This window comes from Salmo salar, chromosome ssa17 (genome assembly GCF_905237065.1).
Source record: "Salmo salar chromosome ssa17, Ssal_v3.1, whole genome shotgun sequence".
Taxonomy (NCBI): domain Eukaryota; kingdom Metazoa; phylum Chordata; class Actinopteri; order Salmoniformes; family Salmonidae; genus Salmo; species Salmo salar.
Window position 1 is genome coordinate 84,593,890 of NC_059458.1, and position 19,258 is coordinate 84,613,147.

General features: G+C 49.2%; 1 protein-coding gene across 1 annotated transcript in view; it reads right to left on the reverse strand.

Moving 5' to 3' along the window:
- The window catches only part of LOC106596503 (protein PHTF2), a 131,897-nt gene that overhangs the window by 18,695 nt on the left and 93,944 nt on the right, over window positions 1-19,258 (reverse strand). The window contains exons 4-7 of the mRNA XM_045700271.1: window positions 12,787-12,856; window positions 10,827-10,985; window positions 5,795-5,963; window positions 1,778-1,948 (exon numbers count right to left, since the gene is read on the reverse strand). Coding sequence (XP_045556227.1) covers window positions 1,778-1,948; window positions 5,795-5,963; window positions 10,827-10,985; window positions 12,787-12,856 — 569 coding nt within the window. The remainder of the gene's footprint in view (window positions 1-1,777; window positions 1,949-5,794; window positions 5,964-10,826; window positions 10,986-12,786; window positions 12,857-19,258) is intronic.

Here is a 19,258-nt window from a genome sequence, read left to right on the forward strand (position 1 = left end):
TTCACATACTTTGGCCCGCTGAGAAACCCCAATGTCCAGACAAGTTAATAATCAAACTCCCGTTGAGAAGGATTTGAATATGAATCCCCTCTGTGTGTCCAGATAAAATAACACCGTTTAATAACTTCTTATCTCAGCCAAATAATTATCTTACCAGATAATGTTTATCATATAGTGGGAAGAATGAGTTTCATAAACATATATTTACTATGTACACTACCGTTCAAAAGTTTGGGCTCACTTAGAAATGTCCTTGTTTTTGAAAGAAAAGCATATTTTTTGTCCATTAAAATAACATAAAATTGATCAGAAATACAGTGTAGACATTGTTCATGTTGTAAATGACTATTGTAGCTGGAAACGGCAGATTTCTTAACGGAATATCTACATAGTCGTACAGAGGCCCATAATCAGCAACCATCACTCCTGTGGTCCTGTAGGGTTAAAGTTGATTTTGGGGTCTTCTAAAGACCCCCACCATTGATTATGTTGTTATTAGTTTGCTTGTGTGCCATTGTACTTATGCTCACTGTATAGCTGAATATTGAGGCCTCTGTCTGTGTCTAGCTCTCTGCTAAAACCCGCAGCCCCGCGTCTGTGAGAAAAGGTGAGAAAAGGGACTGAGGGTGATAGCGAGACACAGAGAGACAGTGTCTGTTTTTCTCTGAAACAAGGGCAGATTTGCATGCCACTGAGACAGGTTCTCAGAAACGTTGAGTTAAGAATAACTTGTTATTTTAGCCGCATGTGTAGGTTTTGACATAGGAGGTCACACCATAAGGTGTGATTTATAAGTGCACATCTTGAGTGTTCCTTATTTGTTAAGTAAATAACGGAGCCCAGAAAAGTGGAACCAACATTCCAATGGAACGTTGTGTTAGCTAGGCCAGCATCCCGGAGTCGCCTCTTCACTGTTGACGTTGAGACTGGTGTTTTGCGGGTACTATTTAATGAAGCTGCCAGTTGAGGACTTGTGAGGCATCTGTTTCTCAAACTAGACACTCTAATGTAATTGTCCTCTTGCTCAGTTGTGCACCAGGGCCTCCCACTCCTCTTTCTATTCTGGTTAGAGCCAGTTTGCGCTGTTCTGTGAAGGGAGTAGTACACAGTGTTTTATGAGATCTTCAGTTTCTTGGCAGTTTCTCGCACGGAATAGCCTTCATTTCTCAGAACAAGAATAGACTGACGAGTTTCAGAAGAAAGTTATTTGTTTTATGGCCATTTAGAGCCTGTAATCGAACCCACAAATGCTAATGCTCCAGATACTCAACTAGTCTAAAGGCCAGTTTTATTGCTTCTTTAATCAGACACAACAGTTTTCAGCTGTGCTAACATTAACGCAAAATGGTTTTCTAATGATCATTAGCCTTTTAAAATGATAAACTTGGATTAGCTAACACAACGTGCCATTGGAACACAGGAGTGATGGTGGCTGATAATGGGTCTCTGTACGCCTATGTAGATATTCCATACAAAATCTGCCGTTTCCAGCTACAATAGTCATTTACAACATGAACAATGTCTACACTGTATTTCGGATCAATTTGATGTTATTTTAAATGGACACATTTTTTTGCTTTTTTTCAAAAACACGGACATTTCTAAGTGACCCCAAACTTTTGAACGGAAGTGTATATGCCTCCGTTTTCTCATAGACTAGAAAGGCATATTAATTATTGATCAGTATCATAATCCGGGTGGAATCCAAGGGATGTTGCAGCTATACCAGAGAGAGATAGGGTTCTTTAGTAACCTCACGGGAGGGAAAAATACACACCGCGCTTTACAGATATCATGCCAGAAATCTCTGAAGAGAGCGATGCACAGGCTGTAAGGTGAGCCGGTGGCGGCACCGTGGCAGTGTGGGCCCCCCTCCCGGGTGTTATCAGTGGTGCTAGAGCCATCTCCTTCCCTATGTACATCCAAGTGAGCTGCCTTCCTTAAACGCCTTTGGTCCAGATCAATAAGAAAGAGTACTTAGAGAGAGAGAGAGGTCCAGACAGAAATCACTGTTGTTGTGATTGAAGAAAATAAATCATTAAAATAATACCTTTTTCATTTTTTTTTTATCACAAGAAGGATGATGAATGAAAAGGGTTGATTTACTGGCAGCGGTGTGTACTACATCAGGTATGGTCAGGAATGATCGAAGCAAAACATTGACTAATATCCAGCTGTCAGAGCGACTAATATTGATACTAATGCAGTAGTTTGGACTGTGTTCTCACAATATACAATAACTGGAGATATGATTAGTATTGTATTCACTGGGATTAGATTTGGAGAGCCATCAACAACAACAAAGTGAAGATGGAGAGACCTACTGGAATGGTTGATCTACTCCTACAAGAAGAGGACGGTCTCAACAGTCTGACTGACAGCTCAGCAAACAGCCTGTTTAGATCAGGCTGTTTGGACACCATTTCCCAAGGTGAGAGTCTCCAGTCACCACGTTTTACACAATGTATATATATATATATATACTGCTCAAAAAAATAAAGGGAACACTAAAATAACACATCCTAGATCTGAATGAATGAAATATCTTATTAAACACTTTTTTCTTTACATAGTTGAATGTGCTGACAACAAAATCACACAAAAATAATCAATGGAAATCCAATTTATCAACCCATGGAGGTCTGGATTTGGAGTCACACTCAAAATTAAAGTGGAAAACCACACTACAGGCTGATCCAACTTTGATGTAATGTCCTTAAAACAAGTCAAAATGAGGCTCAGTAGTGTGTGTGGCCTCCACGTGCCTGTATGACCTCCCTACAACGCCTGGGCATGCTCCTGATGAGGTGGCGGATGGTCTCCTGAGGGATCTCCTCCCAGACCTGGACTAAAGCATCCGCCAACTCCTGGACAGTCTGTGGTGCAACGTGGCGTTGGTGGATGGAGCGAGACATGATGTCCCAGATGTACTCAATTGGATTCAGGTCTGGGGAACGGGCGGGCCAGTCCATTGCATCAATGCCTTCCTCTTGCAGGAACTGCTGACACACTCCAGCCACATGAGGTCTAGCATTGTCTTGCATTAGGAGGAACCCAGGGCCAACCGCACCAGCATATGGTCTCACAAGGGGTCTGAGGATCTCATCTCGGTACCTAATGGCAGTCAGGCTACCTCTGGCGAGCACATGGAGGGCTGTGCGGCCCCCCAAAGAAATGCCACCCCACACCATGACTGACCCACCGCCAAACCGGTCATGCTGGAGGATGTTGCAGGCAGCAGAACGTTCTCCACGGCGTCTCCAGATTCTGTCACATGTGCTCAGTGTGAACCTGCTTTCATCTTTGAAGAGCACAGGGCACCAGTGGCGAATTTGCCAATCTTGGTGTTCTCTGGCAAATGCCAAACGTCCTGCACGGTGTTGAGCTGTAAGCACAACCCCCACCTGTGGACGTCGGGCCCTCATACCACCCTCATGGAGTCTGTTTCTGACCGTTTGAGCAGACACATGCACATTTGTGGCCTGCTGGAGGTCATTTTGCAGGGCTCTGGCAGTGCTTCTCCTGCTCCTCCTTGCACAAAGGCGGAGGTAGCGGTCCTGCTGCTGGGTTGTTGCCCTCCTACGGCCTCCTCCACGTCTCCTGATGTACTGGCCTGTCTCCTGGTAGCGCCTCCATGCTCTGGACACTACGCTGACAGACACAGCAAACCTTCTTGCCACAGCTCGCATTGATGTGCCATCCTGGATGAGCTGCACTACCTGAGCCACTTGTGTGGGTTGTAGACTCCGTCTCATGCTACCACTAGAGTGAAAGCACCGCCAGCATTCAAAAGTGACCAAAACATCAGCCAGGAAGCATAGGAACTGAGAAGTGGTCTGTGGTCACCACCTGCAGAACCACTCCTTTATTGGGGGTGTCTTGCTAATTGCCTATAATTTCCACCTGTTGTCTATTCCATTTGCACAACAGCATGTGAAATGTATTGTCAATCAGTGTTGCTTCCTAAGTGGACAGTTTGATTTCACAGAAGTGTGATTGACTTGGAGTTACATTGTGTTGTTTTAGTGTTCCCTTTATTTTTTGGAGCAGTGTATATATATATATATATATATATATAATATAATAGCAGCTAGCAGATCCACTCAGACACTGACTGGTCAACCATGTGGTGTGCAGGAGGAGGAGTTACTTCAGGTCAGTCAGGGTAATGTGGGGGTGACTTTTGGTTTAGAGAGAGAAAACAACACAGAGGTCAAGTGGAAGAGGGGAAAGGAAGGAGAAAGTAGTCTGGTGGTTGATTCCTGACCACATCTGGAGTCTGAGTGAGTGAACACCGCTGTACTGTGAGATGAGGACCAACAGTAACATCTGGAGTCTGAGTGAGTGAACACCGCTGTACTGTGAGATGAGGACCAACAGTAACATCTGGAGTCTGAGTGAGTGAACACCGCTGTACTGTGAGATGAGGACCAACAGTAACACCTGGAGTCTGAGTGAGTGAACACCGCTGTACTGTGAGATGAGGACCAACAGTAACATCTGGAGTCTGAGTGAGTGAACACCGCTGTACTGTGAGATGAGGACCAACAGTAACATCTGGAGTCTGAGTGAGTGAACACCGCTGTACTGTGAGATGAGGACCAACAGTAACATCTGGAGTCTGAGTGAGTGAACACCGCTGTACTGTGAGATGAGGACCAACAGTAACATCTGGAGTCTGAGTGAGTGAACACCGCTGTACTGTGAGATGAGGACCAACAGTAACATCTGGAGTCTGAGTGAGTGAACACCGCTGTACTGTGAGATGAGGACCAACAGTAACATCTGGAGTCTGAGTGAGTGAACACCGCTGTACTGTGAGATGAGGACCAACAGTAACATCTGGAGTCTGAGTGAGTGAACACCGCTGTACTGTGAGATGAGGACCAACAGTAACATCTGGAGCCACAGTGTTTTCTTCACAATGTCTATATTGTCTTTACAATCTCTCAGCTATGTAGATTTCCAAACACCTGTTTTCTTTGTATTTGTTAGCCACTTCATTCCCAGACTGTGTGGTACGGATCCATTTTCCTCCAGAAGGCTGAAAATGGTCAGGACTGTGCAAGCCAAAGGTAGTGGGTTTTGGGAATAGCTAGCTATTGTGGCAATACAGCCTGCTCCCAGATCTGTTTGTGGCATCTTGCCAAGAGCACCAACAGATCTAGAAAAAGGCTAATGGCGTTATGCAACCTAGCACAAATGTACAAGCTGCTACCCTCTGGCAGGAAATCACAGCCTTTAAAAAATGTACAATGGGACAGGAAGTGTGTGTGGGGGGCAGTTCCCTGATCACATGATCAGAAGAGAGTGTGGGGACCATGATTCAACACACACAGTCTGATGTGTGTCTGGGGAACTGACCTGTACAGTGTCAGACTGAGGTCTTTTATAACAGTAACTAAGTCATACAGGTCTGTCTCAGAGCAGGAAGCACATCAAACACTAAAACAACACAGAGGTATGGATACATTATCTATGCTTTAACCCCCTTTACCCAATCTCTCTCTCTCTCCCTCTCGCTCATTCATTCATTCATCCACTCCATCTCTCTCCCTCCCTCCTCTCCATCCCTCCCTCTCCATCCCCACCCCCTCCCTCCCTCTCCCCTTCTCCCTCCTTCCCTCTCCCCTCCCTCCCTCTCCATCCCTCCCTCTCCATCCCTCTCTATCCCCACCCCCTCTCCCTGCCCCATCCCTCCCTCTCCCCTTCTCCCTCCCTCTCTCCTTCCCTCACTCACTCCTTCCCTCCCTCCCTCCCTCTCCATCCCTCCATCCCCAGCCTTTCTCCCCACCTTCTTCTCTTGCCAGAGCTGCTGCTGCTGGTGGGTTTGGGGGTGCGTGTGGAGACGATCTGGCAGTGCACTGTCCCCAGTAACAGCATCAGCCATATCGCCCCAAACACCTCTGTGGTCGGGATACTGTGGGGCTGGGGGATGGTGAAGAATAACGCTGCAGCAGCCACTGGAGAGAGAGAGAGAGGGAGAGAGAGGGTGAGAGAGAGCGAGAGGGTGAGAGAGAGAGAGGGTGAGAGAGAGCGAGAGGGTGAGAGAGAGAGAGAGAGAGAGGGTGAGAGAGAGAGGGTGAGAAATAGTGAGGGTGAGAGAAATAGCGAGGGTGAGAGAGAGAGAGAGAAATAGCAAGGGTGAGAGAGAGCGAGGGTGGGTGAGAGAGCGAGGGAGGGTGAGAGAGCGAGGGTGAGAGAGCGAGGAGGGTGAGAGAGCGAGAGAGAGAGCAAGGGAGGGAGGGTGCGAGAGCGAGGGAGGGTGAGAGAGCGAGCGAGGGAGGGTGAGAGAGCGAGGGAGAATGAGAGAGAGCGAGGGAGGATGAGAGAGAGCGAGGGAGGGTGAGAGCGAGGGAAGGTAGGAGAGCGAGGGAAGGTGGAGAGAGCGAGGGAGGGTGAGAGAGCGAGGGAGGGTGAGAGAGCGAGAGAGAGAGCGAGGGAGGGTGAGAGAGCGAGGGAGGGTCAGAGAGCGTGAGAGAGAGCGAGGGAGGGTGAGAGAGCGAGGGAGGGTGAGAGAGAGAGAGCGAGAGAGAGCGAGGGAGGGTGAGAGAGCGAGGGTGAGAGAGCGAGGGAGAGAGCGAGGGAGGGTGAGAGAGCGAGGGAGGGTGAGAGAGCGAGAGAGAGAGCGAGGGAGGGTGAGAGAGCGAGGGAGGGTGAGAGAGCGTGAGAGAGAGCGAGGGAGGGTGAGAGAGCGAGGGAGGGTGAGAGAGCGAGACATGGAAAGTGTTATGTGCTCCATGTATGTGGGATATTCTCCATTGTCTACTAGACTTCCTGTCAATAGTTTATATTGAACCTTTAGCCAGGGTGAAAAGGAGATGGAAAGAAGGAGAGGTGAAAAGGAGGGATGAGAGGGATGGATGAGGGTGTGGTAATACAACTGGTCACCTTGGCTGCTCACTAACAAACTCATACTACCACACATAGAGAGACAGAGAGGTATTGAGAGAGGGGCCATTTGTTTTGATGTACTCAAGGTCAATATGTAAAAAGGAGGGGTAGGGGAGTGGTCCATCCTGTCAATGCCTCTGCTATCAGTGTTCTTGGGTATATGAGAACACTCAACCGTGTGTGTGTGTGTGTGTGTGTGTGTGTGTGTGTGTGTGTGTGTGTGTGTGTGAACTTCCTATCTAACACACAGTGACAGGTTCAGGGCTGGAATTTCCCCATGACCAACCACAGCCAGAGAAAGGTAAGGTATTCATGTCTACACAAGCAGAGACCAACAACACACTGAACTAATAATGGTGGAGAAACGAATGTGGGTGAGACTTAAGCCTTCCACATGCTTTGGTTCAGCTGGAGCCTAGCTGAACTGGACTGGAGCCTAGCTGAACTGGACTGGAGCCTAGCTGAACTGGGCTGGAGCCTAGCTGAACTGGACTGGAGCCTAGCTGAACTGGACTGGAGCCTAGCTGAACTGGGCTGGAGCCTAGCTGAACTGGACTGGAGCCTAGCTGAACTGGACTGGAGCCTAGCTGAACTGGACTGGAGCCTAGCTGAACTGGACTGGAGCCTAGCTGAACTGGGCTGGAGCCTAGCTGAACTGGGCTGGACTGGAGCCTAGCTGAACTGGGCTGGAGCCTAGCTGAACTGGACTGGAGCCTAGCTGAACTGGACTGGAGCCTAGCTGAACTGGGCTGGAGCCTAGCTGAACTGGGCTGGAGCCTAGCTGAACTGGACTGGAGCCTAGCTGGGCTGGAGCCTAGCTGGGCTGGACTGGAGCCTAGCTGGGCTGGAGCCTAGCTGAACTGGACTGGAGCCTAGCTGAACTGGGCTGGAGCCTAGCTGAACTGGGCTGGAGCCTAGCTGGGCTGGACTGGAGCCTAGCTGGGCTGGAGCCTAGCTGAACTGGGCTGGAGCCTAGCTGAACTGGGCTGGAGACTAGCTGAACTGGGCTGGAGACTAGCTGAACTGGGCTGGAGCCTAGCTGGGCTGGACTGGAGCCTAGCTGAACTGGACTGGAGCCTAGCTGGGCTGGACTGGAGCCTAGCTGAACTGGGCTGGAGCCTAGCTGGGCTGGGCTGGAGCCTAGCTGGGATGGAGCCTAGCTGAACTGGGCTGGAGCCTAGCTGAACTGGGCTGGAGCCTAGCTGAACTGGGCTGGAGCCTAGCTGGGCTGGGCTGGAGCCTAGCTGAACTGGGCTGGAGCCTAGCTGAACTGGGCTGGAGCCTAGCTGGGCTGGACTGGAGCCTAGCTGGGCTGGAGCCTGGATGCACTGGGCTGGAGCCTAGCTGGGCTGGACTGGAGCCTAGCTGGGCTGGAGCCTAGCTGAACTGGGCTGGAGCCTGGATGCACTGGGCTGGAGCCTGGATGAACTGGGCTGGAGCCTAGCTGGGCTGGACTGGAGCCTAGCTGAACTGGACTGGAGCAGACGAAGGGACTACCAATCACAGATGAAGGGTCTACCGACTTCGGGCTACCGACTTCGGGCTACCGACTTCGGGCTACCGACTTCGGGCTTGCCTGGAGAAGAAATGTGTGCGCAAACAACCGGAAAAAAAACTTGCCAAAGACCAAAATGAACAAAAACAAAAAGTCTTCAAAATATATGTCTTCATAATAAAAGTCTTCATAATATGTCTTCATAATAAAAGTCTTCATAATATGTCTTCATAATAAAAGTCTTCATAATACAAGTCTTCATAATACAAGTTTTCATAACAAAAGTCTTCATAATATATGCACATAGGAGGAGGAAGATGACTGGAGGTTAGGGTTAGGTAGGTACCTTGTAGCAGGTAGAGGAGGAGGAGGAGGAGGAAGATAACTGGAGGTTAGGGTTAGGTAGGCAACTTTGTAGCAGGTAAGAGGAGGAAGATGATGGAGGTAGGGTAGGTAGGACTTTTGTGGTAGAGGTAGAGGAGGAGGAGGAGTGATGGAGGTTAGGGTTAGGTAGGTACCTTGTAGCAGGTAGAGGAGGAGGAGGAGGAGGAAGATGACTGAGGTTAGGTTAGGTAGGTACCTCTTGTAACAGTAGAGGAGGAGGAGGGAGGAGAGTGAAGATGACTGGAGGAGAGGGATTGTAGTTTGTAGGTAGGTAGGAGGAGGAGGGGAGGAGGAAGAGATGAGGTAGGGGGGTAGGTACCTTTGTAGCAGGTGAGGAGGAGGAGGAGGAGGAGGAGGAAGAGGAAGACACCTGAGAAGGTTAGGGTTAAGTGTACCTTGTAGGGAGGGAGGAGGAGGAGGGGAGAAGATGACTGGAGGTTAGGGTTAAGGTATTGTAGCAGGTGGAGGGGGAGGAGGAGGAGGAAGATGACTGGAGGTTAGGGTTAGGTAGGTACCTTGTAGCAGGTGGTGAGGAGGAGGAGGAGGAGGAGGAAGATGATGATGGAGAAGGGTTAAGGGGTTCTTGTAGCAGGTAGAGGGAGGAGGAGGAGGAGGAAGACATGACTGGAGGTTAGGGTTAGGGTGGTTTGTAGCAGGTAGAGGAGGAGGAGGGAGGAGGAGAAGATGGGGAGTTGGTGGGGTTAAGGTACCTTGTAGAGTAGAGGAGGAGGAGGGAGGAGGAAGTAGGAGTGGCTTCTGGAGTAGGGTTAGGTAGGTACCTTTGTAGCAGGTAGTAGGAGGAGGGAGGAGGAGGAAGATGCTGGAGGTTAGGGGTTAAGGTACCTTGTAGCAGGTAGAGAGGAGGAGGAGGGAGAGAAGATTGATGATGAGGTTAGGTTAAGGTACCTTGTGTAGAGGTAGAGGAGGAGGAGGAGGAAGATGGCCCTGGAGGTTGACTGGAGGTTAGGGTTAGGTAGGTACCTTGTAGCAGGTAGAGGAGGAGGAGGAAGATAACTGAGGTTAGGGTTAGGTAGGTACCTTGCTTGAGTAGAGGAGGAGGAGGGAGGAGGAAGATGACTGGAGGTTAGGGTTAGGTAGGTACCTTGTAGCAGGTAGAGGAGGAGGAGGAGGAAGATGACTGGAGGTTAGGGTTAGGTAGGTACCTTGTAGCAGGTAGAGGAGGAGGAGGAGGAGGAAGATGACTGGAGGTTAGGGTTAGGTAGGTACCTTGTAACAGGTAGAGGAGGAGGAGGAGGAGGAAGATGACTGGAGGTTAGGGTTAGGTAGGTACCTTGTAGCAGGTAGAGGAGGAGGAGGAGGAGGAAGATGACTGGAGGTTAGGGTTTGGTAGGTACCTTGTAGCAGGTAGAGAGAGGAGGAGGAGGAGGAGGAAGATGACTGGAGGTTAGGGTTAGTAGGTACCTTGTAGCAGGTAGAGGAGGAGGAGGAGGAGGAGGAAGATGACTGGAGGTTAGGGTTTGAAGGTACTTGTAGCAGGTAGAGGAGGAGGAGGAGGAGGAGGAAGATGACTGGAGGTTAGGGTTATAGGTACCTTGTAGCAGGTAGAGGAGGAGGAGGAGGAGGAGAAGATGACTGGAGGTTAGGGTTAAGGTACCTTGTAGCAGGTAGAGGAGGAGGAGGAGGAAGATGACTGGAGGTTAGGGTTAGTAGGTACCTTGTAGCAGGTAGAGGAGGAGGAGGAGGAGGAAGATGACTGGAGGTTAGGGTTAGTAGGTACCTTGTAGCAGGTAGAGGAGGAGGAGGAGGAGGAAGATGGCACTGGAGGTTAGGGGTTAGGTAGGTACCTTGTAGCAGGTAGAGGAGGAGGAGGAGGAGGAAGATGGCTCTGGAGGTTAGGGTTAAGGTACCTTGTAGCAGGTAGAGGAGGAGGAGGAGGAGGAAGATGGCTCTGGAGGTTAGGGTTAGGTAGGTACCTTGTGGCAGGTAGAGGAGGAGGAGGAGGAGGAAGATGGCTCTGGAGGTTAGGGTTAAGGTACCTTGTGGCAGGTAGAGGAGGAGGAGGAGGAGGAAGATGGGAGTTAGGTTAAGGTACCTTGTAGCAGGTAGAGGAGGAGGAGGAGGAGGAAGATGGCTCTGGAGGTGACCTGGATCCACCATCTGAAGAAGAAGGGGAACAACACCACCCTGACGAGACCCTTCCTGGTCAGAGACGTCCAGGGAGACTCAGGCTTGGCCTTGGCAAAAGCAGAACCTGGACACACACACACACACACACACACACACACACACACACACACACACACACACACACACACACACACACACACACACACACACACACAAACACACACACACACACACAGGTTATGAAGCATTATATCATTCATTTTTCTATCATTCCACTGGAACTATCTTTACCAAGTGATCTCTCATAAGAGACGGCTATCCCAATGGGAATCACAAGGATACATAAGTTAAAGACTTTAACCAGAGAGACAGGCATAATGTCTCTGTTACAACAACGACCAGAGGTAGACCTGGGTGCCCCCTGGATTAAATAACCCTCAGCCAATTACACTAATGCCCCCATCATGGGACACGGGGCCGTCACCGTGGGGACCGTCACCGTGGGGACCGTCACCGTGGGGACCTTGTTGACAGTGAGGGGCAGTGCTGTGTCTGTCAGGAGAGACAGATCTGAAACACACATCCCACTACATCAACCTCTCTGCATCTACCTCAGCCTGGCATGAAACATACCCCACTACATCAACCTCTCTGCACCTACCTCAGCCTGGCATGAAACATACCCCACTACATCAACCTCTCTGCACCTACCTCAGCCTGGCATGAAACATACCCCAATACATCAACCTCTCTGCACCTACCTCAGCCTGGCATGAAACATACCCGCCTCTCTCTCTCTCTCCATCTACCTCAGCCTGGCATGAAACATACCCCGCTCTCTGTCTCTCTCTCTCTCGTTCTCTGTCTCTTCTCTCTGTCTCTCTCTCTCTCTCTTTCTCTGTCTCTCTCTCTCTTTCTCTCTCTCTTTCTCTGTCTCTCTCTATGTCTCTCTTTCTCTGTCTCTCTCTCACTTTCTCACTCAGCCTGGGATGTGGGCATGAAACATACACCGCTCTCTCTCTGTCTCTCTCTTTCTCTCTGTCTCTCTTTCTCTCTCTCTGTCTCTCTTTCTGTCTCTCTCTTTCTCTCTTTCTTTCTCTCTCTGTCTCTCTTTCTCTCTCTCTGTCTCTCTCTTTCTCTCTGTCTCTCTTTCTCTCTCTCTGTCTCTCTTTCTGTCTCTCTTTCTCTCTCTCTGTCTCTCTTTCTGTCTCTCTCTTTCTCTCTCTCTGTCTCTCTTTCTCTCTCTGTCTCTCTCTCTCTCTCTTTCTCTCTCTCTGTCTCTCCTCTCTGTCTCTCTTTCTGTCTCTCTTTCTCTCTCTCTCACTCAGCCTGGGATGTGGGCATGAAACATACACCGCTCTCGCTCTCTCTCTGTCTCTCTTCTCACTCTCTCTCTTTTTCTCTCTGTCTCTCTCTCTCTGTCTCTCTTTCTTGCTCAGCCTGGGATGTGGGCATGAAATAGCAATGAGGGGAAACTAAACAGAGAGGAGTCTGATATGATGGACTGAATAATTCAACAGAGAGAGAGAGTGAGAGGGAAGGAGAGAGTGATGTAACAATATAGGAGCCATTTTGATACTAGCTTCACTGGACTTCTACACCTGGCTCGCATCATGTGACCAGTGGAGACACTCACCAGATCTACGGTGACACTAACGTAGCACTATCACGCTCAGCCAACAGGTTGGACTGGGACAGACAGCCAACAGGTTGGACTGGGACAGACAGCCAACAGGTTGGACTGGGACAGACAGCCAACGGGTTGGACTGGGACAGACAGCCAACGGGTTGGACTGGGACAGACAGCCAACAGGTTGGACTGGGACAGACAGCCAACAGGTTGGACTGGGACAGACAGCCAACAGGTTGGACTGGGACAGACAGTGTCTGAGTGAATGAGACAGCTGGTGTTGTGTCCTCCTTACCTCTCACTAGGTCCACATCAATGAGGTCTGCTTTCACATGGCCTGTCTTCTTCGGCTTGTTCCTCAGGCCCTGGAGAGGAGCAGTACAGTGTTACAGACAGACAGACAGACAGACAGACAGACAGACAGACAGACAGACAGACAGACAGACAGACAGACAGACTCTAAGGGCCAGATTGTAAGTTGAGCGATGCGTGGGTAACTCCGTAGCTCATACATGGGAGGTTCTGAGTTATGCACGCACATCTTAAGTTAGGATGTGACCTTCGGTGAACTCACAGACATGGTGAGGATCCCAAATGAAACCCCACCACCCATAGAGGGCACTAATTATGGAGGTAACCCCATGCATGTTAGGTCCTCACACAGTGGGTGCAGCATACCGTGCCAAACACACCTAACACAGGACAAACTACATGAGGTTGAGGCCTTGCAGGATCAAAACACATTCCACTAATGCATTGACACACACTGTGTCCTACATGTGACCAGTATACTATCAGTCAGCACCAATGGAGTCAACAGCATGAAGATATTGTGTTGCTCTGCTCAATTCCAAGTGTGTGACAGACAGAGGTGTTATTGAGAGTGATGGATATATTCAGCTCTTTACACAAGACGTTTGCCCTGATGGAGCCATAGACTTACTGTATATAATTAACGTAGGAACAGTGTATGTACGAGCAGTGGGGATTTCGGTACAGGCGACATGGGCAGCCGCCCAGGGCCACATCTTGCCGGGAGCGGCACAAAAACATTCCGGAATGGTGACATTTGCGCAATAGGTTTTCAGTCGCTCATTTGTACATCACGTCAATGATATCATGTCACCATGTGGGACTGTGGGTCAATTAACCTTGTCGGAGTGGGCGCCCTGATTCTAGTTTGTGAGCTAGGCAGGCTACTGGGAAGGTCTCCCACTCAGAAGTACGAGATGGGGAGAAGGCGGGGGTAGGTTGACCTCAGGTCTCCCCACTGGAAGACAGAGGTAGGGGGACGGGGGGTAGGTTGACCTCAGGTCTCCCCACTGGAAGACAGAGGTAGGGGGGACGGGGGCAGGTTGACCTCAGGTCTCCCCACTGGAAGACAGAGGTAGGGGGACGGGGGTATGTTGACCTCAGGTCTCCCCACTGGAAGACAGAGGTAGGGGGTATGTTGACCTCAGGTCTCCCCACTGGAAGACAGAGGTAGGGGGGGGTATGTTGACCTCAGGTCTCCCCACTGGAAGACAGAGGTAGGGGGACGGGGGTAGGTTGACCTCAGGTCTCCCCACTGGAAGACAGAGGTAGGGGGACGGGGGCAGGTTGACCTCAGGTCTCCCCACTGGAAGACAGAGGTAGGGGGACGGGGGGTATGTTGACCTCAGGTCTCCCCACTGGAAGACAGAGGTAGGGGACGGGGGTATGTTGACCTCAGGTCTCCCCACTGGAAGACAGAGGTAGGGGGACGGGGGTATGTTGACCTCAGGTCTCCCCACTGGAAGACAGAGGTATGGGGACGGGGGTAGGTTGACCTCAGGTCTCCCCACTGGAAGACAGAGGTAGGGGGACGGGGGTATGTTGACCTCAGGTCTCCCCACTGGAAGACAGAGGTAGGGGGACGGGGGTATGTTGACCTCAGGTCTCCCCACTGGAAGACAGAGGTATGGGGACGGGGGTAGGTTGACCTCAGGTCTCCCCACTGGAAGACAGAGGTAGGGGGACGGGGGAATCTATCAAATAGCGCATCTCTAACTTTATACAGTACTGATAGAATTAGTCAAATCAGTCACACTATGAAACATTACCAAATAAACCCCAATTCATTCATAATACTGTGAATATATAGTTTCACAGACATATTATTGTTTGTTTTTCTGGTTTGTGTGAAATGGTTAAGATTAATATAAAACCAGTCTGCACACCACCAAGGTGAACTGGTTTAGTCTTGACTCTTGGTTGACAGTGTTGGGGGATGGGTAATGTAGTCTTGACTCTTGGTTGACAGTGTTGGGGGATGGGTAATGTAGTCTTGACTCTTGGTTGACAGTGTTGGGGGATGGGTAATGTAGTCTTGACTCTTGGTTGACAGTGTTGGGGGATGGGTAATGTAGTCTTGACTCTTGGTTGACAGTGTTGGGGGATGGGTAATGTAGTCTTGACTCTTGGTTGACAGTGTTGGGGGATGGGTAATGTATTGCTGCTCGAGTGCCAAATCAACACAAATGTGTTTCTATTTGTCTTGGTCACTTCTTTGTGATATGTATGAGTCAGGGACCCATACAAGCTAGAACCGCCACGGCATACTAGAGTAAATGTCCTCCCGAGACTCCAGGTTATGGGAGACTGGGTTGTGTTCAATAGGCACCAAACAAAAGAAAAAACTCTGAAACGGAGGGACTACTTGGACTTTACCCATTAGAAACCCGCATTCATTTTCTGTTGCAAATGTCCTAATGAACACGACCAGGTAGAATTTTTGTGTTCTGTTGCAAACCGTTTTGGTACTGTGTGCCCTACTAAACACATCCCTGTAGTATAATGCTGTCTATCCTAACACTCTCAAATGCTAATATTTACCCAAAGGTCAAATGGTGACCTTCTCTATCTGTATACAGCAATACAGGAACTTAATCAAAGACATTATCTTAAAGGGCTGACACTCTCTAGGTGTGTGGGTATGTGTGTCCGTAAACAATTAGACGAGACGATCAATACCTTCCTCTTCATCTTTATTACTGCTATAAACTGTTTTATAGACAGAGATGACTGGAACAGGGAAAGAAAGGAGTGATGTCTGTCTCCAGCTAGGAGTTAAACCTTCCTCAACTGAAAGGAGTGGTGTCTGTCTGAGGCTAGGAGTTAAACCTTCCTCAACTGAAAGGAGTGGTGTCTGTCTCCAGCTAGGAGTTAAACCTTCCTCAACTGAAAGGAGTGGTGTCTGTCTGAGGCTAGGAGTTAAACCTTCCTCAACTGAAAGGAGTGGTGTCTGTCTGAGGCTAGGAGTTAAACCTTCCTCAACTGAAAGGAGTGGTGTCTGTCTCCAGCTAGGAGTTAAACCTTCCTCAACTGAAAGGAGTGGTGTCTGTCTGAGGCTAGGAGTTAAACCTACCTCAACTGAAAGGAGTGGTGTCTGTCTCCAGCTAGGAGTTAAACCTTCCTCAACTGAAAGGAGTGGTGTCTGTCTCCAGCTAGGAGTTAAACCTTCCTCAACTGAAAGGAGTGGTGTCTGTCTGAGGCTAGGAGTTAAACCTTCCTCAACTGAAAGGAGTGGTGTCTGTCTGAGGCTAGGAGTTAAACCTACCTCAACTGAAAGGAGTGGTGTCTGTCTCCGGCTAGGAGTTAAAACCTTCCTCAACTGAAAGGAGTGGTGTCTGTCTCCCAGCTAGGAGTTAAACCTTCCTCAACTGAAAGGAGTGGTGTCTGTCTGAGGCTAGGAGTTAAACCTTCCTCAACTGAAAGGAGTGGTGTCTGTCTGAGGCTAGGAGTTAAACCTTCCTCAACTGAAAGGAGTGGTGTCTGTCTCCAGCTAGGAGTTAAACCTTCCTCAACTGAAAGGAGTGGTGTCTGTCTGAGGCTAGGAGTTAAACCTTCCTCAACTGAAAGGAGTGGTGTCTGTCTGAGGCTAGGAGTTAAACCTTCCTCAACTGAAAGGAGTGGTGTCTGTCTCCAGCTAGGAGTTAAACCTTCCTCAACTGAAAGGAGTGGTGTCTGTCTGAGGCTAGGAGTTAAACCTTCCTCAACTGAAAGGAGTGGTGTCTGTCTGAGGCTAGGAGTTAAACCTTCCTCAACTGAAAGGAGTGGTGTCTGTCTCCGGCTAGGAGTTAAACCTTCCTCAACTGAAAGGAGTGGTGTCTGTCTCCGGCTAGGAGTTAAACCTTCCTCAACTGAAAGGAGTGGTGTCTGTCTGAGGCTAGGAGTTAAACCTTCCTCAACTGAAAGGGAGTGGTGTCTGTCTGAGGCTAGGAGTTAAACCTTCCTCAACTGAAAGGAGTGGTGTCTGTCTCCAGCTAGGAGTTAAACCTTCCTCAACTGAAAGGAGTGGTGTCTGTCTGAGGCTAGGAGTTAAACCTTCCTCAACTGAAAGGAGTGGTGTCTGTCTGAGGCTAGGAGTTAAACCTTCCTCAACTGAAAGGAGTGGTGTCTGTCTCCAGCTAGGAGTTAAACCTTCCTCAACTGAAAGGAGTGGTGTCTGTCTGAGGCTAGGAGTTAAACCTTCCTCAACTGAAAGGAGTGGTGTCTGTCTGAGGCTAGGAGTTAAACCTTCCTCAACTGAAAGGAGTGGTGTCTGTCTGCAGCTAGGAGTTAAACCTTCAATGGGCTAGAGTTAATTCACTCAGCTGAAAGGGTGGTGTCTGTCTCCAGCTAGGAGTTAAACCTTCCTCAACTGAAAGGACTGGTGTCTGTCTGAGGCTAGGAGTTAAACCTTCCTCAACTGAAAGGAGTGGTGTCTGTCTGAGGCTAGGAGTTAAACCTTCCTCAACTGAAAGGAGTGGTGTCTGTCTCCAGCTAGGAGTTAAACCTTCCTCAACTGAAAGGAGTGGTGTCTGTCTGAGGCTAGGAGTTAAACCTTCCTCAGCTGAAAGGAGTGGTGTCTGTCTCCAGCTAGGAGTTAAACCTTCCTCAACTGAAAGGAGTGGTGTCTGTCTCCAGCTAGGAGTTAAACCTTCCTCAACTGAAAGGAGTGGTGTCTGTTTCCAGCTAGGAGTTAAACCTTCCTCAACTGAAAGGAGTGGTGTCTGTCTCCAGCTAGGAGTTAAACCTTCCTCAACTGAAAGGAGTGGTGTCTGTCTCCAGCTAGGAGTTAAACCTTCCTCAACTGAAAGGAGTGGTGTCTGTCTCCAGCTAGGAGTTAAACCTTCCTCAACTGAAAGGAGTGGTGTCTGTCTCCAGCTAGGAGTTAAACCTTCCTCAACTGAAAGGAGTGGTGTCTGTCTGAGGCTAGGAGTTAAACCTACCTCAACTGAAAGGACTGGTGTCTGTCTGAGGCTAGGAGTTAAACCTTCCTCAACTGAAAGGAGTGGTGTCTGTCTGAGGCTAGGAGTTAAACCTTCCTCAGCTGAAAGGAGTGGTGTCTGTCTCCAGCTAGGAGTTAAACCTTCCTCAACTGAAAGGAGTGGTGTCTGTCTGAGGCTAGGAGTTAAACCTTCCTCAACTGAAAGGAGTGGTGTCTGTCTCCAGCTAGGAGTTAAACCTTTCTCAACTGAAAGGAGTGGTGTCTGTCTCCGGCTAGGAGTTAAACCTTCCTCAACTGGAAAGGATGGTGTCTGTCTGAGGCTAGGAGTTAAACCTTCCTCAACTGAAAGGAGTGGGTGCTCTGTCTGAGGCTAGGAGTTAAACCTTCCTCAGCTGAAAGGAGTGGTGTCTGTCTCCAGCTAGGAGTTAAACCTTCCTCAACTGAAAGGAGTGGTGTCTGTCTGAGGCTAGGAGTTAAACCTTCCTCAACTGAAAGGAGTGGTGTCTGTCTCCAGCTAGGAGTTAAACCTTTCTCAACTGAAAGGAGTGGTGTCTGTCTCCAGCTAGGAGTTAAACCTTCCTCAACTGAAAGGAGTGGTGTCTGTCTGAGGCTAGGAGTTAAACCTTCCTCAACTGAAAGGAGTGGTGTCTGTCTGAGGCTAGGAGTTAAGCCTACCTCAACTGAAAGGAGTGGTGTCTGTCTGAGGCTAGGAGTTAAACCTTCCTCAATTGAAAGGAGTGGTGTCTGTCTGAGGCTAGGAGTTAAACCTTCCTCAACTGAAAGGAGTGGTGTCTGTCTCCAGCTAGGAGTTAAACCTTCCTCAACTGAAAGGAGTGGTGTCTGTCTGAGGCTAGGAGTTAAACCTTCCTCAACTGAAAGGAGTGGTGTCTGTCTCCAGCTAGGAGTTAAACCTTCCTCAACTGAAAGGAGTGGTGTCTGTCTCCAGCTAGGAGTTAAACCTTCCTCAACTGAAAGGAGTGGTGTCTGTCTGAGGCTAGGAGTTAAACCTTCCTCAACTGAAAGGAGTGGTGTCTGTCTGAGGCTAGGAGTTAAACCTTCCTCAACTGAAAGGAGTGGTGTCTGTCTGAGGCTAGGAGTTAAACCTTCCTCAACTGAAAGGAGTGGTGTCTGTCTCCAGCTAGGAGTTAAACCTTCCTCAACTGCTTTTCAAATACAGTACGCTGACTAGTTTATCTATATTGCTTTGTTTATCAATGTAAATCTCTTTTCTATTCGTCTTTAAAGGAATGTTTTGCTTGTGAGATAAGATAAGAGAAACCTAACGTAATTCATCATCACTACCAGCAGGGGGCATGAATAAGCCTTTACTGTGACGTTTTATCTCAGTAAAAAAGATCTATATTTAGACTCTATGCTTGGTAATGTTGTCATAGCTACTTTCTTATGGTATGTGTGAGCCCTTGTTAGTTTCTCATGCACACAACGATGCAGACACAGTAACTGGCCCAGGTCTGCCCTGCTGGGTTCTAAAGATGGCCCAGTTGTTGGTAAACTACTCCTGGAAACCCAGAGGGAC